The sequence below is a fragment of the Lithobates pipiens genome, unplaced genomic scaffold (genome assembly GCF_037356315.1).
Source record: "Lithobates pipiens isolate NorthernLeopardFrog02 unplaced genomic scaffold, aLitPip1_a1.2 Scaffold_18, whole genome shotgun sequence".
In the NCBI taxonomy this organism is placed as follows: domain Eukaryota; kingdom Metazoa; phylum Chordata; class Amphibia; order Anura; family Ranidae; genus Lithobates; species Lithobates pipiens.
In genome coordinates, this window is record NW_027507758.1 from 581,568,173 (window position 1) to 581,584,382 (window position 16,210).

The 16,210-nt window shown below is 44.1% G+C and overlaps 1 protein-coding gene across 1 annotated transcript in view; it reads right to left on the reverse strand.

The window, feature by feature from the left end:
* Positions 1-16,210, reverse strand: part of DPYSL5 (dihydropyrimidinase like 5) — a 175,971-nt gene that overhangs the window by 116,669 nt on the left and 43,092 nt on the right. The window contains exon 2 of the mRNA XM_077489106.1: positions 4,030-4,294. Coding sequence (XP_077345232.1) covers positions 4,030-4,290 — 261 coding nt within the window. The 5' untranslated portion in view covers positions 4,291-4,294. The remainder of the gene's footprint in view (positions 1-4,029; positions 4,295-16,210) is intronic.

Below are 16,210 nucleotides of genomic sequence, written 5' to 3' on the forward strand. Positions count from 1 at the left end.
GCTACAGAGACAAAGAAGAGGACCTCCCTCCCTATGAGTTGGCAAGTAAAAAAAAAAACCTTACTTATCCAGGGATAGGAGAATTATGTAAAATAGAATGTTGCAAGATAAACAGATAAAAGACCATCCAGTGCCCAGTCCAATGATACAGCCCTCAGACTGGGCAATTTTCATAAACATACACAAGAGGGCACAAACGCCTAACGTATTACCACCAAAACCATTTATTAAAACCACACAACAGTGTTATACTCATAAAGTTTAGCTAAGATCAAGCTTATCAACTGCACAGCTACAGCAGGTGTGATGGGTATTCTATCCGATACCACATGGTGGAAAAGCTTATGAGTTTCGGGGGACAGACCCCCTTCTTCAGAGCTAGCCCAACCAAGCAGTGAACCACCATTTACAGTTGTGCTCAAAAGTTTACATAACCTGGCTGAATTTATGATTTCTTATTTTTCAGAGAATATGAATGATAACATAAAAACATTTCTTTCACTCATGGTTAGTGTTTGGCTGAAGCCATTTATTACCAATCAATTGTGTTTACTCTTTTTAAATCATAATGACAACAGAAACTACCCAAATTACCTTGATCAAAAGTTTACATACCCTGGTAATTTTGGCCTGCTAACATGCACACAAGTTCACACAAAGGGGTTTGAATGGCTACTAAAGATAAACATCCTCACCTGTGATCTGTTTGCTTATAATTAGTGTTTGTGTGTATAAAAGGTCAAAGAGTTTCTGGACTCCTAACAGACCCTTGCATCTTTCATCCATTGCTGCACTGACCTTTCTGGATTCTGAGTCATGGGGAAAGCAAAAGACTTGTCAAAGCATCTGTGGGAAAAGGTAGTTGAACTGTATAAAACAGGAAAGGGATATAAAAAGATATCCGAGGAATTGAGAATGCCAATCATGTTCAAACTCTAATCAAAAAATGGAAAATGAGGGGTTCTATTGAAACCAAACCAAGGTCAGGTAGACCAACTAAAATTTCAGCCACAACTGTTCAGGATGCAAAGAAAAACCCACAAATAACTTCAGGTGAAATACAGGACTCTCTGAAAACATGTGGTTTGGCTGTTTCAAGATGCACAATAAGGAGGCACTTGAAGAAAGATGGGCTGCGTGGTCGAGTCACCAGAAGAAAGCCTACGCAAATGCCAAAAAAATGTATCCCGCTTACAATACACCAAACAGCACAAAAGACAAGCCTCAAACCTTCTGGCACAAAGTAATTTGGAGTGATTGGACCAAAATTGAGCTTTTTGGCCACAACCATAAACACTACATTTGGAGAGGAGTCAACAAGGCCTACGATGAAGGATACACCATTCCTACTGTAAAACACTGAGGTGGATCGCTGATGTTTGGGGGATGTGTGAGCTAAAAAGGCACAGGAAATTTGGTCAAAATTGATGCCAAGATGAATGCAGTATGTTATCAAAAAATACTGGAGGAACATTTGCATTCATCAGCCAGGAAGTTGCGTATTGGACAGTCTTAGACATTCCAACATGACAATGATTCAAAACACAAGGCCAAGTTGACCTGTCATTGAATACAGTAGAATAAAGTGAAGGTTCTGGAGTGGCCATCTCAGTCTCCTGACCTCAATATCATTGAGCCACTCTGGGGAGATCTCAAACATGCAGTTCATGCAAGACAGCCCAACAATTTAAAGGAACTGGAGGCTTTTTGCCAAGAGTAATGGGCAGCTTTACCATCTGAGAAGATAAAGAGCCTCATCCACAAATACCACAAAAGACTTCAAGCTGCCATTGATGTTAAAGGGGGCAATACACGGTATTAAGAACTGGGGTAAACTTTTGATCAGGGTAATTTTGGTAGTTTCTGTTGTCATTATGACTTAAAAAGGGTAAACACAGTTGATTTATACTAAATGGCTTCAGCCCAAACACTAACCATAAGTGAAAGAAACGTTTTTGTGTTATCATTCATATTCCCCAAAAAATGGTCAAGAAATCATAAATGTATGTAAACTTATGAGCACAACTGTATATGTTCGCACATTGAGGATACGCCCCCCTCACTGAGAAAATGGGTGGAGGCACCTTTAACCCCCTCACCGGTTAAACACCAGTCCCCTCAAAAAAAAAAAAAACACCTTTCAAAATCAGAGTAAATATTAGTCTAAGGCCGCGTACACACGGGCGGACTGTCTGCCCAACTTAGTCCGCTGAACAGTGTTTCAGCGGACAATCCGCTTGTGTGTGGGCTTCAGCGGACTTTTTCAGCGGACAGTCTGACGAACAAAGTCTTACGGAATTTCCGTAAGACAGTCCATTCAAACTTGGTTTTGTCCGTCCAAACTTGGTTTCAGCGGACAGTCCGCTCGTGTGTAGGCAAGTTGGACGGACTAAGTATGGCGCATGCTCAGAAAGGGTTTACACGGCCGAAGGTTGCATTGCAGTGTATAGGACGTCGTTTTTCTAGTCCCGTCGTACGTGCTGTACACGTCATCACGCACGCTTTCAGCGGACTGTCTGCTCATCGTGTGTGGTCAAGTCCGTTCATGCAAATTTTGAACGGACTGTCTGTCGGATTGTCTGCCGAACTTAGTTGGGCAGACAATCCGCCCGTGTGTACGCGGCCTTAGGCCGCGTACACACGGGCGGACTGTTCGCCCAACTAAGTTCGTCAGACAATCCGACAAACAGTCCGTTCAAAATTTGCATGAACGGACTTGACCACACACGATGAGCAGACAGTCCGCTGAAAGCGTGCGCAATGACGTGAACGGCACGTACAACGGGACGAGAAATTCGACGTCCAATACACTGCAATGCAACCTTCACCGTGTAAATCCTTTCTGAGCATATGCCAAACTTAGTCTGTCGAACTAGCCTACACACGAGCGGACTGTCCGCTGAAACCAAGTTTGGACGGACTGTCTTACGGAAATTCCGTAAGACTTTGTTCGTCAGACTGTCCGCTGAAACAGTCCACTGAAGCCCACACACGAGCGGATTGTCCGCTGAAACACTGTTCAGCGGACTAAGTTGGGCGAACAGTCCGCCCGTGTGTACGCGGCCTAAGTCTCAATGAGTGCTAAGATATATTATCCGTCAGAGTGTCAATGTGCCGAAAATCCTGGCAACCCACAGAGAATCACCCTCCCATTTGCCTCACATGCAGTCACTAGATATCCTGTCGTACGGTGAGTGATGAGCGGCTGGAACGTACCCCTGGAGCTGTGGAACTTCCAGTTCCGTGGTTCCACCCTTGTGTTCCACATCTTGGAGCACGCGTTCCAGCCACTCATGACTCACCGTGAGACAGGATCTCCAGTGATTCCATGTGAGGCAAATGGCGGGTGAGTCTGGTGCCAGGATTGGGGTGCCAGGATTTTTCTGCACATTGACACATTGTCCCCATTGGAAGATTTCCCCTCTATTCCCTAAATTTGGGATTTTCTTTCATTCACTTTTCACTCTCTGTGATAATAGAAAACAGGACAAATGCTGAGAATGAACCTCCCTAATGGAGGCACGGACAGCAATAAAAACTGACAGGTGTTGTAATTCCTCTCCACTCTATCCAAAACAAAAAAAAAAAAAAAAGGTTTTGCCTTTAGCAATACTTTAAAATGTATGTAAATTCAAAACCTTTTATTCGTTTTTAATAAGGTTGGGTATGGTTAAGACAGGATTCTTTTTATTTTGATGCTGTGTCTCATTGGGGAGATTTTCCTTCACTTCCTGTTCCTGCGACAACAGAAAGTAAGTGTAAATCCCTCTCCTATCCAAGTCAGTTGTGACCTGAACAAGTGTCCCCATTAAAAGATTTTTCCCTCATCTGTTCTGGTGACGACATAGCCAGCGATGAAACCCAGACAGGGGTTGTAACCCTTCCATAATCCAATGCTAAAACAGAGAAGGAAAGTAAGAGACATTAGGTTTGGGATCCATATTATTTTACACATTTTTTGTAAAATGGACCCTATCGCCATCCTGAGATTGCCTGTAAAGAAGAAAGTGATCCCCCAGTGGTCCTTACCTTGGTGCCATTGTAGAAGTCGTCCATGCACGTAGCATTCATGAAAGTCTGGTGGAAGTGGGTGCTGGTATCTATCCCTCCAGGGATCACTAGCTTTCCCGTGGCATCGATGACCTTCGCCCCTCCTGGTATCATCAGCTCCCGGCCCACCTGCTGGATGATGCCGTTCTCTATGTATACATCGGCTTCCTGCGTGCAGTCATCGTTCACCACCTTCCCCCCTTTGATGAGGATACGGGCACTGGCGGTGTTGGCGGTCATGGCTCTGGAAGAGGAGAAGACATTAAATCAGAGGTCATCAGTGAACGCTCTACGGTCTTAAAAGGCAAACACAGTAATGATCTAACAAGACATGGTCAGCCGTGGGCTTGTTGACTGCAGGAGACTTCATTGACCCGAAACAAGCATGGGCAAATCATATGCCGGGACACTTTTTAAGCACAATCTAATTCAGTGATTTACTAGTTGGTGAAGCAAGGCTCAGGATGACAGCCTCATAGAATGCAGAAAGGTGCAGGGACCAGGGCTTTTTTTCTCAGAGAATTGGTGAAGAAACTCCTCTCTTCTGGGTCACCCTTCGTCTCTGCCCCCTGCCCACCTCTGAGCACCCTTCCTTGGTGCCACCCCCTACCCACTTCCCTGTACCACCCATTTTAGAGAGAACAGAACAAAGTATCATTTTGTGCTAGAAAGTAATTTGTAGGTAACTTGACAGACTCCAACCCAGCAACATTAGACCCCAACACAAGAGATGCCCACAACAAATAAACACCCCAGCAACAATACTCCCCCAGCAAAAAGAGATCTCCCAGCAGCCATCATCAATAGACCCTCCAGCAGCAATTGCCCCTCCTCTCCCTCAACAGCAGATTTCTACCAGCAACATAAGACCCCCCACCCTACAAGAAAAATAGATCCTCGCCAGCAACAATAGATCCCCCATCAGGCAGCATCAATAGACCCTCCAGCACACTCCCTGTCCCCATCACCCACCCTGCATCTAAGGCCCCTTTCACACGGGGTGGATCCGATGGATGGACCCCGCTAGCTCAACGGTGGGATCACTCCATTGATCCCCGCTGAGCAGGCAGATGAGAGGTTCATCTCTGCTCACTATGCAGGGACAGACCTGTCAGTTCTCTATGGGAAGATCTGATGAAAACGGACAGCATGTCTGCTTTCATCCGATCTCATCCGCTGGACGGGTGGCGAACATAACGTCTTCCGTCTGTTTTCAGTGGATCTTGTTGGTTCGGATGGCAGGCAGGCGTCAGTGGACACATCTCGGCTGACATACACCTGCCCATACAAGTCAATGGGAGGCCTGCTCAGATCCTCCCAAAAAATGGATAGGGAGATCTTTGTGGGCCGATTGTGTGAAAGGGGCCTAATAGTAAATGAATCCCAAAAGCTGCAGTCTTCTTCCTTCTCCTTCCTTCCAGAGGCAAATAACAGTGCTTTTCTTTTCTGTTCAATCTGAACTTTTATTTAACCACTTCAGCCCCGAAAGGCGTATATTGATTGGTTTGAGCAAAATTTATAGCATTTACAAAATAGGGGATAGATTTATGGCATTTTTATTATTATTCTTTTTTACTAGTAATGGCGGCGATCTGTGATTTCTAGCAGGACTGCGACATTGCGGTGCACAGAATGGACACTTTTTCAGGACCATTGACATTTATACAGCGATCAGTGCTATAAATAGCCACTGATTACTGTGTAAATGTCACTGGCAGGGAAGGGGTAAACACTAGGGGACGATCAAGGGGTTCACTGTGTTTCCTAGGTGTGTTCTAACTGTAGGGGGTGGGGGGGGTGGGCTGTCAGGGACATGACAAAGATCACTATTCCTGGGAACAGTAGATCCCTGAGCAAACAAGCAGGACAAAACTGGATAGCCGCACACTGGAAAAAGACTTGAAATCCCATCTTTAATTGAAACAACGTGGGTCACATCAAAACAAAATCAAAAAATCCACAGCAAAAGAATAACAGGGTACAGGAAAATCTGACGAGTTTCGCACCGTAATCAGTGCTTACTCATAGCTGCATAACAGTAGATCCCTGTCATGTCACCTGTCAGAATGGGGAATCACCTTGTTTACAAAGGCAGTTCCCTGTTCTGCCTCTGTAACAGGCAATCGCGAGTCACTGGCGGACATCGAATCCGCCCGACCCGCGGGCTTGCTTCCGCAGCGTGTACCGCCCATTAATGGGCCTACGAGAGCCGTCATACAGCTACGCCGGATTGCGCAGGAGAGCCGGCCTGCCGCTTTATATATATGGCTGGTCGGCAAGTGGTTGAAGAACAACTTTATTCTCTCAGTCAACATAGATTGTGTTTAATCCTTATGCAGCTAGCATTAATAAATAGATAGGAAGGTATATTATATTTACTTGTTTTATCTTTTTTTTTTTTTACATTTCTTCAGTTACTTCCTGGTTTCTGGCTCTGCCAAAATGATGTTATACATCCCAGGAGTCTTCAGGAGAGGTTTTCTCAGGTAAGCACACCCTCCTGCCTGTGTTTTGTCAGATTAGGCAACCCGTCAGAATGTGTAACGGAAGTGACGTTTTGTCGCCGCCATTTTGCTACACCCTACACCCGGTACTCCTCCACAATAAGGATACAGTGAGAAGAGGGAAAGCCGCCATATTGTTACACCCACCGGAGTTTTGCTGAGGGCTCTAGAGAGGAGTATTAAGGCAGGGTGCTGTGATGATTTCAGGAAGCTATCTACAGATCACTGCCAGCCACTTCGACAAGCCATGATCTGTCTGCAATGCATAGAGAAGCACAATGACCCAGTGAGGATGACACTGGGTCAAAAATAAGGTATCTCATGAAAATGGAAAGGTTTACTTTAAAAATGTTCTTAGCGTGTTGATAAGGGGGAAGAGAGAAACCTGGGAAGGCAAGATATATGGAGACTATTGTAATGCAAAGCATTAATAGCATCACTTCAAACGTATAAAAACACACAACTAATAGTGGAGGGCTTTAGAGAAGAACTGAGACTCCTTAGACATGATACCGTATATACTCGAGTATAAGCCGAGATTTTCAGCCTCTTTTTTGAGGCTGAAAGTGCCCCCCTCGGCTTATACTCGAGTCATCGCCGTCTGCCTGCTCGATCAGCGTGTCGAGCAGACAGACGGCGGCCATTCTAACTTTCAAAAGCTGCGCCTCCGCCTCCGCCTGTGATAGGCGGAACACTCAATTTCCCAGCAGTCAGTGTTCCGCCTATCACGGACATCCGCTCATCCTCGTACTACGGACGAGGATGAGAGGATGTCCGTGATAGGCGGAACACAGACTGCTGGGAAATTGAGTGTTCCGCCTATCACAGGCGGAGGTGGAGGCGCGGCTTTTGAAAGGTAGAATGGCTGGAAGGACGGAGGCTCGGCTCGGCACGGGACGGAGGAGGCACGGGACGGAGGAGGCACGGGACGACGGAGGCACGGGACGACGGAGGCTCGGGACGACGGAGGCACGGGACGACGGAGGCACGGGACGACGGAGGCACGGGACGACGGAGGCTCGGGACGACGGAGGCACGGGACGACGGAGGCACGGGACGGAGGAGGCACGGGACGATGGAGGCACGGGACGGAGGCTCGGGACACAGGTAGGCTGGACACACAAGGCTGCACGGACACACACACAAGGCTGCACGGACACACACACAAGGCTGCACGGACACACACACAGGGATAGATGGACACACACACAGGGATGGATGGATGGACACACACACAGGGATGGACGGGACACAGGGATGTCTCACCCTCGGCTTATACACGAGTCAATAAGTTTTCCAGTTTTTTTGGGGTAAATTGGGGGCCTCGGCTTATATTCGGGTCGGCCTATACTCGAGTATATACGGTATACAGAGAACATGTAAGCTTGCCTCTGTACTAGAGGGAAAAAATTGACTCTGCCCCCGGAAAAAGATGTTAGTTTACTGTTATAAAGGTCCATTGACAATACAGTAAAACCTTGGCTTGAGAGCGTTTTGCAAGACAAGCAATATTTTTTTAATAAATTTTGACTTGATATACAAGCGATGTCTTGATACAAGAGTAGCGTTATGTCACAACTGAGTATAAAAGCGAAGAGAGGCGCCTCTAAGTGTAGCAATATGGTTATAGTTAATGAAGGAACAACATTTAGCAACATATTTCTACACTTATGAACCATACACACGAGCAGAATTACCGTTGGAAAAATCTTGGGTGGTTTTTCCGAAGGAATGCCGCTCAAGCTTGGCTTGCATACACACGGTCACACAAAAGTTTGCTGAACTTTTGACTGTCAAGAACATGCTCTCAATCTTTTGCTGGCGGGAATTCGGCCAGCAAAAGTCCAATGGAGCATACAAGCGGTCGCATTTTCCGACCAAAAGTTCTCATCGGTCTTTTGCTGGCCGAATTTCCGATCATGTGTACGGGGCTTTAGTTACATAGTAGATGAGGTTGAAAAAAGACAAGTCCATCAAGTCCAACCTATGTGTGTGATTATATGTTAGTATTACATTGTATATCCCTGTATGTTGTGGTCGTTCAGGTGCTTATCTAATAGTTTTTTTAAACTATCGATGATCCCCGCTAAGACCACCGCCTGTGGAAGGGAATTCCACATCCTTGCCGCTCTTACAGTAAAGAACCCTATAAGTAGTTTATGGTTAAACCTCTTTTCTTCTAATTTTGAGTGGTCATGAGTCTTGCTAAACTCCCTCCCTTGAAAAGTTTGAGAAGCGCCTCTCTTCTCTTTTATACTCTGTAGCTCCTGCTGGATTTTGCTTCTAATCCCCTTGTGGAAGCTGCCGATCGTGGATGGACATTTATGGTTAAACAACCTGGTCACATTGCTATAATCTTTTTATATGGACTATAAACTGAAGAACCTATGAATAAATGGTTGCTGAACGGATCATCTGAGTTTCCATTATTTCTTATGGGGAAATTTGCTTTGATATACAAGTGCTTTGGATTACAAGGATGTTTCTGGAACTAATTATGCACACAATCCAAGGTTTTACTGTAATGAGAAATCAGATGATACTGGAACCAGACTGTGCCATAAAGTATCAGAATTATTGGTCTTCTGGAGTAATTGATGGGAAATACGCTGAATACATTTATGGAGATTACAGAGACAAACTGGGACTATTATTAACCAATCAGCCGGAGAGCTGTACGGTTCTATTTGATCCGCCGACTGCTGATTAGCGGAATGAAATCATTTATTAGTGGGAATGCTTTAGCAGTCCCACTATTGTTATTCGTTTTTATTTATTTTTAATGTTATCATTCCGTAATTTTTTTGGCTCTGCATAACTTCTGCATACTTTCAGCTATTAAGACCATTCACATTTTAAAATGTTCAACTCTTTCAGATAATGATGGGACTTTTTTTCTACTATTTATACTTTTTAAAATATTAAGCTTTTTAAGACTTTTTTTTAACATTGAAGTCAATGAGAGCATGCTTCAAATCCTTAAAATCTTCTTCCGCTACCAAACGTTTCAGCTCTTTCATACTTTCACCTACAGATGCCAAACAAACTTTAAAATAAAATATGCAGCTATCTGGCTATATCTTTTCAGTTTGATATCTTTTACAGTTTTTGTGAAAAAGCTGTTTAAGTTTAGTGATCATTTCAGAAAATTTAATTAAATTTAGGACATCCAGGCTTTTGTTTTGTTTTTGTCACTGTTGTCTGTTTTGTTTCCATGGTTACCAAAGCTTCTTATACACAGTAATGGGCAGTGGGGGAGAGCACAGACACACCATGTACTGATTTATAATACAGGAATATGATGGACAGTTTTCATGGGGCAATTCTGATGGGGCACTTTTAATGCTATTCAGCATTCCCATGCATTTTCTCCAGGAAATGCATTTTCTAGTTTATTTTTAATTTTATTATGCCGTACGTTTTTTGGCTCTGCATAACTTCTGCATACTTTCAGCTATTAAAACCATTCAACTTTTAAAATGTTCAGCTCTTTCAGCTAATGGTGGGACTTCTTCAACTTTTTTTTCTACTATTTATACTTTTTAAAATATTAAGCTTTGTAAGACTTTTTTTTTAACATTGAAGTGAATGAGAGCATGCTTCAAATCCTTAAAATCTTCTTCCGCTCCCAAAAGTTTCAGCTCCTTCATACTTTCACCTACAGATACCAAACTTTAAAATGTCAACAAAATATTCAGCTATCTGGCTATAACTTCATTTTGAAGGCTTTTATTGCCATGGTTAACAAAGCTTCTTATACACAGTGATGGGCGGTGGGGTAGAGCACAGACACACCATGTACTGATTTATAATAGAGGAATATGATGAGGCTGTTTTGATGGGGCAAATCTGATGGGGCAGTTTTGATGGTGGCAATATGATGGGGCAGTTTTGATGGGGAAATTCTGATGGGACAGATTTGATGGTGGCAATATGATGGGGCAGTTTTGATGGGGCAATTCTGATGGGACAGTTTTGATGGTGGCAATATGATGTGGCAGATTTGATGGGGGCAGTTTTAATGGGGCAATTCTGATGGAGCAATTTTGATGGGGGCAAAATGATGGGTCAGTTTTGATGGTGGCAATATGATGGGGCAGTTTTTATGGGGGCAATATGATGGGGCTCTTTTGATGCTATTCAGCATTCCCACACATTTTCTCCAGGAAATGCATTTTCTAGTATGGAATTGTTGTTTTTTCTGGTGCTGGGTGATTCTGCCCTCCACCGTCTCAATAACTGAGAAACTGAGAATTTGGACAGTCATAAACCAAGAATGTTTTATTCAGTAATCTGGAATACTGTCTGTGTAATTTGTAGATGCCGCACAAACACTTATTACAGATAAAACATCAAATAAACATTTAACAAGCGTTCATAACAGGGCAGGTGGCGATGCCAAGCAGTACAAGGAGATCTGAAAGAACTGAAACAGAAAGCGCTGCCACTCATCAAAAAACTCAATTGAAGAGGACCTGTTGTAACAAATGTGAATGTGGACTAAAGCCAAAAAATCATTTAACACACAGAGGCTTTTAACATCAGCTTTCTGGTACACTTCCAATCCTTTTCTATTTAGAATCTGGAGGAAAATTGTCTCACAGCATAGGTCATCTTTTGTTGGCCTGTCCCCGGGGACCTTAGCATTGCATTGTCTTTCTTGTTTAAATAATATGCATACAAGAGTTCTTTTTTTCCCTGCTAGTATTTTATTTTTACATTTTAGGCAAGCAGGTGAAATATCCAAATTCAATTTATATTTATTTTTTTAATCCGCCTGTAACCTGTCTTTTTGCCTTTTAGTTTTGTGCAGCAAACAGTTACAAAGAGCTGAAAACAGAAAGAATGAATGAATGCAATGCAAGCACCCCCCCCCCCCACACCAGAATACACAGATCAGCGCTGTAGCCATTGGCTGCAAGCACTGATCGAATGCTGGTTTTCCAGTATGGCCCTTCAGCAGAAGCAAGTCGTTACAGAGGTACTGCAGTCTGCTCACATAATCTGTAATAAAAACATCTTTGACATTCTGAAGCTTCCCTCCAAGATTTAATCAATGTAAAGATTAAAAAAATATTGAAGTTCTGCTTTAGGACAAGATTCTGTTGAACAGACAGCGGCACACAAGTACTGAAGGTTCCTGCTGAACCGGCCAAGATTCAAACCATTAATGGGCAGGCTGAATGTTCCAAGTTGATCTTTCGATCAACTTGGGTACAACCAGCCTGCCAGGTTCACTTGTGATTATCGCAAGCGGTTGCTATAGCCACTAGGAATAATCACTGTCTTCTCCCGGTGGGAACGGATTCCCCCACTGGGAGAAGACAATTACTCGGCAGGAGGGATTCCTGTCTGTATTGATAAGGGAATCGTGTGAACTTCTTTCTGGCAACCCGTGGTTGCATGAAATAAATTTGCACCATCTATGGGCTGCCTTAGTTTGCCTTTTCATTTTTTGTAAAAAGGTGAACTTACCCTTTAAAGCATATGTAAATCCAACTACTGAAATCCTTGCATGGCAATTCCTGGGCCTGCTGATAGTGTTCAAGCACCAGGCCCTACATTGTATGAGGAGGGAGCATCAGACCCTACATTGCATGAGGAGGGAGCAACAGGCCCTACACTGTATGAGGAGGGAGCATCAGACCCCACATTGTATGAGGAGGGAGCACCAGGCCCTACACTGTATAAGGAGGGTGCACCAGGTCCTACACTGTATGAGGAGGGAGCACCAGGCCCTACATTGTATGAGGAGGGAGCACCAGGCCCTACATTCTATGAGGTGGGAGCACCAGGCCCTACATTGTATGAGGAGGCAGCACCAGGCCCTACATCGTATGAAGAGAAAGCACCAGGCCCTACATTATATGAGGAGGGAGGTCCTATTGTTCTTCCTAAAACAGGAAGTCTCTACACCCTAACGGGCCCTATTGACACCAATAGCTGCAAGGGCCCATTCACATTTGACAGCACGTCAAGTTGTGTGCCCATTTATTTTCAATATACCTTCATGCAGTTCACAGACCAAATACACACTTGACATTTTTTTCCAGTGCCCTACAAGGCAACAATTTCTCTGTCAGCGTGGGGCGATGAGAGTCGATCACTGGCACTTCCGTGTTTACATGCGTCCCAACTGTGATTGGACACAGCCGAACACATGGTTAAAGAACTGAGTGATCGGCTATTTAAAGAGATCGGGGTCACGCCATGTCCTAGCAACATGGCGTGGCTGTGAGCGCCATGCTGCGCCCATTGTGGGTGCCATCTTATGACATCCATCCAGAACGAGAGCTGCATCGTCCCTCCGTCATTAGACGGTGGGCGGGCGGTAAGTGAATGAGCACAAATTACAGGCAGCCCCTAAGTTACACACATCCAACTTACATATGACCCATACTGACAAACGGAGGCAGACAATCGGAAGTGAGAGGAAATCTACCCCTAAGAAGGGAAATTCACTCCTGTAAGAGTTATTATGGGAAAAAGGTGTCTCCACTGAAACTTTATCACCAATCCTCATTTCCACGGACAACCCAAAATTGTTAAAATCCAATTGTCATAGGGATAGAAAGTGAGGTGAAATCTTCTGAACAGTGGCACAGACGGGAAAACAAAAGTTACAGGGGTGTTAACCCTTCCCTATGCTATCCAAAAAATTAAAAAATATTTTTTTTTCTGGAGTTAAACACTTAAAAAATGTACCTGTTCCAACTTACATAAGAGGGGAGTTCAAGTCAAACCAGGACTTTCTGCTAGCATGGTGGTACTACACAAAGTAGTAAGTGGCCAGTGTGTTCTATTACTGATAGGCGGAGCACATGTTGCAGGCCAATCCAGAGACCGTTAATCAAGATGGCAGACAACAGTGTTAGTGCATGCATGGAACAGTGTGTGGTGATGAAGTTTCTTGTGAAGGAAGGCGTAAAATCCGCTGATATCTATAGAAGACTTCAAGGACAGTATGGTGATGAGATTCTCAGCCGTAGTAAGACATTTGATTGGAGCAAACGTTTCAAAGATGACCGTACGTCCCTCAGTGATGATCCTGGCCATGGTGGTTTCCAGCCCATAGCAGTCATTCCTGTGAACATTTAGCATGTAGAACGCCTGATCCTAGATAATTGTCGCATAACCTGATGTGAAATTGCACTAGAGAAAAATATTTTTGTGGGAACAGTGAACACAATCATTCAAAAACATTCACATTCTAGAAAAGTTAGACACTGGGTACCAAGACAGCTTTCCGCTTTTGACCGGCACAGAAGATTTGAAGAGTTGAAGGAGCATTTTGAGAGGGAAAGCCAGGATTTTTTGTAGATCATTATATGTGATGAAAGTTGGGCACATAATTTCACTCCAGGATCAAAATGAGCATCAAAGCAGTGGAAGCATGCAGACTCACCACCACTCAAAAAATTTGGAACAACTGCGTCTGCAGGTCAAGTGATGGCAAGTGTTTTCTGGGACAAACATGGCGTTATTCATGTGGTTTTTCTACCCTGTGGTGCCACGATCAACAGTGAACATTACCATCATGTTCTGAGTGATGTGTACAAATTCAACTTAAAGCGATTGTATACCCACAGAAAAAAAAAAATGTAAGGCAAAGGCATAATGAGCTAGTGTGCATCACATACTAGCTCATTATGAAATACTTACTTTAGATCAAAGCGTCGGCATCGCATACGGTCACCAACGAAGGAGCTGATATTTTCCCCTCAGCGTGCCTTCTGGGTTCATGGCTCTGGCGCTGTGAGTGGCATGCGCATGGGAGTCCTTTGTTCCAGGAAGGTCCGGACCTTTAAAGCACAGGCGCCGCTGAAGTCAGAAGATATTCATTTTTCCTACAGGTAAGCCTACCTGTAGGTAAAAATTATAAAAAGCGGTATACAACCACTTTAAGAACAAACCTACAGAACCTATCTTGTCTGTTACTTGGGGACTGTCACATTATATCAAATGATAATTTGTAGAATACACCATAATCTTCCTTTGAATCATGACACAGCAGCTCCTCTACACCAAGATGACACAGATAACAAGACCCTCGAGTGGTGGTTATCACCTGGTATTTCCCACATCTCGCCCTCCTCCGACTCCTACTGTCGCTGTGAGGTGTTTAATAATACATGCCGGTGCTCATCCACAATTATGTTTTATTTAGCTCGTTCACCAGAGCGTGAAAGTAGATCAGATCCCCATCCATTCATGGCTGACGGTCATCAGGACTTACAAGTGGGATCTCAGGAGAACATCAGGTGCAAGGCCTAGGTCTGCTACAGTATAATGGGGGCATGAAAGCTTTATTTAAGATTGGAATATACATTTATTATGTTCATTATGTTTATTAATGCCTGACTAAATCTGAATAGAGTACAAGGTGAAAAAGGAGGAGCGGGGCCTTCAAAAGTTCTTGATTCACATTTTGTGATTGTATCCAACTTGCTTTAGGATATTAGTAGATCTTCTTCAACATGGCCCTGATAAAGGGGATTCTAACACACTCAAAATGCATTGGATTAGATTACAACAATCAATCAAAATAACTTTGAATTAAAAATGATTCGCCTACCTTAAACCTTTCGTTCACATAAGACACCAAACTTTCTAAACAACGGGGCAGTTTACTGTCCTTCAGACTTTAGGGGGACCGGTATGTGGCCATTGGGAGTAGAAAATGTACCGACAGCAGTGGGGGTAAACAATGTCCCATCTTAGTTATTACAAAGAAGTTTAGTAGCCATCGTTGGTATCAGTGGGAGGAATAGTACTCCATCTGTAGACCTCCCATGGCTATGCATTCTTGGGGAGGGAGTGAAAAGACTAAAAAGGATTTCTCCAATCTAACTGCTAGTCATAGAATGCCAAATGTGTACATGTGTTTTTGTACAGAGCCCACTGAAGTATTGATTTACCGACTGCTAGATCATGCACAATCAGGACCAGGCAAGGATTTCTGACACCCTAGGCAAAACCTCATTTTGCAGCCCCCATTGGCTCGACCTCCAAATCCACCCCCTTTGTCCTGCCCATGTATACGGCAGGGTGGAGAGTACACAGACATACTTGATTCCTACACTGACCTACCTGACCACTACACTAACCTACATGACCACTACACTGACCTACCTGACCACTACACTAACCTACATGACCAATACACTGACCTATCTGACCAATACACTGAGTTACCTGACCACTGAATTAACCTACCTGACCCCTACACTGACCTACCTGACCCCTACACTGACCTACCTGACCCCTACACTAACTTACCTGACCACTGCACTAACCTACCTGACCAATACACTGACCTGCCTGACCACTACACTGACCTACCTGACCACTGCACTAACCGATCTGACCAATACACTGACCTACCCGAACACTACAGTGACCTACCTGACCAATACACTGACCTATCTGACCAATACACTGACCTGCCTGACCAATACACTGACCTGTCTGACCAATACAATGACCCACCTGACCACTACACTGACCTACCTGACCAATACACTGACCTACCTGACTCCTACTAACTCTGGCTGGAAAGTCCTGTACATACCCAGCCCTTGGTACAGCCCTACACCGCTCACAAAACACCCCCGCCCCCTTCCCCCAGTACAATGTATATCGATGGATCCTCCTCA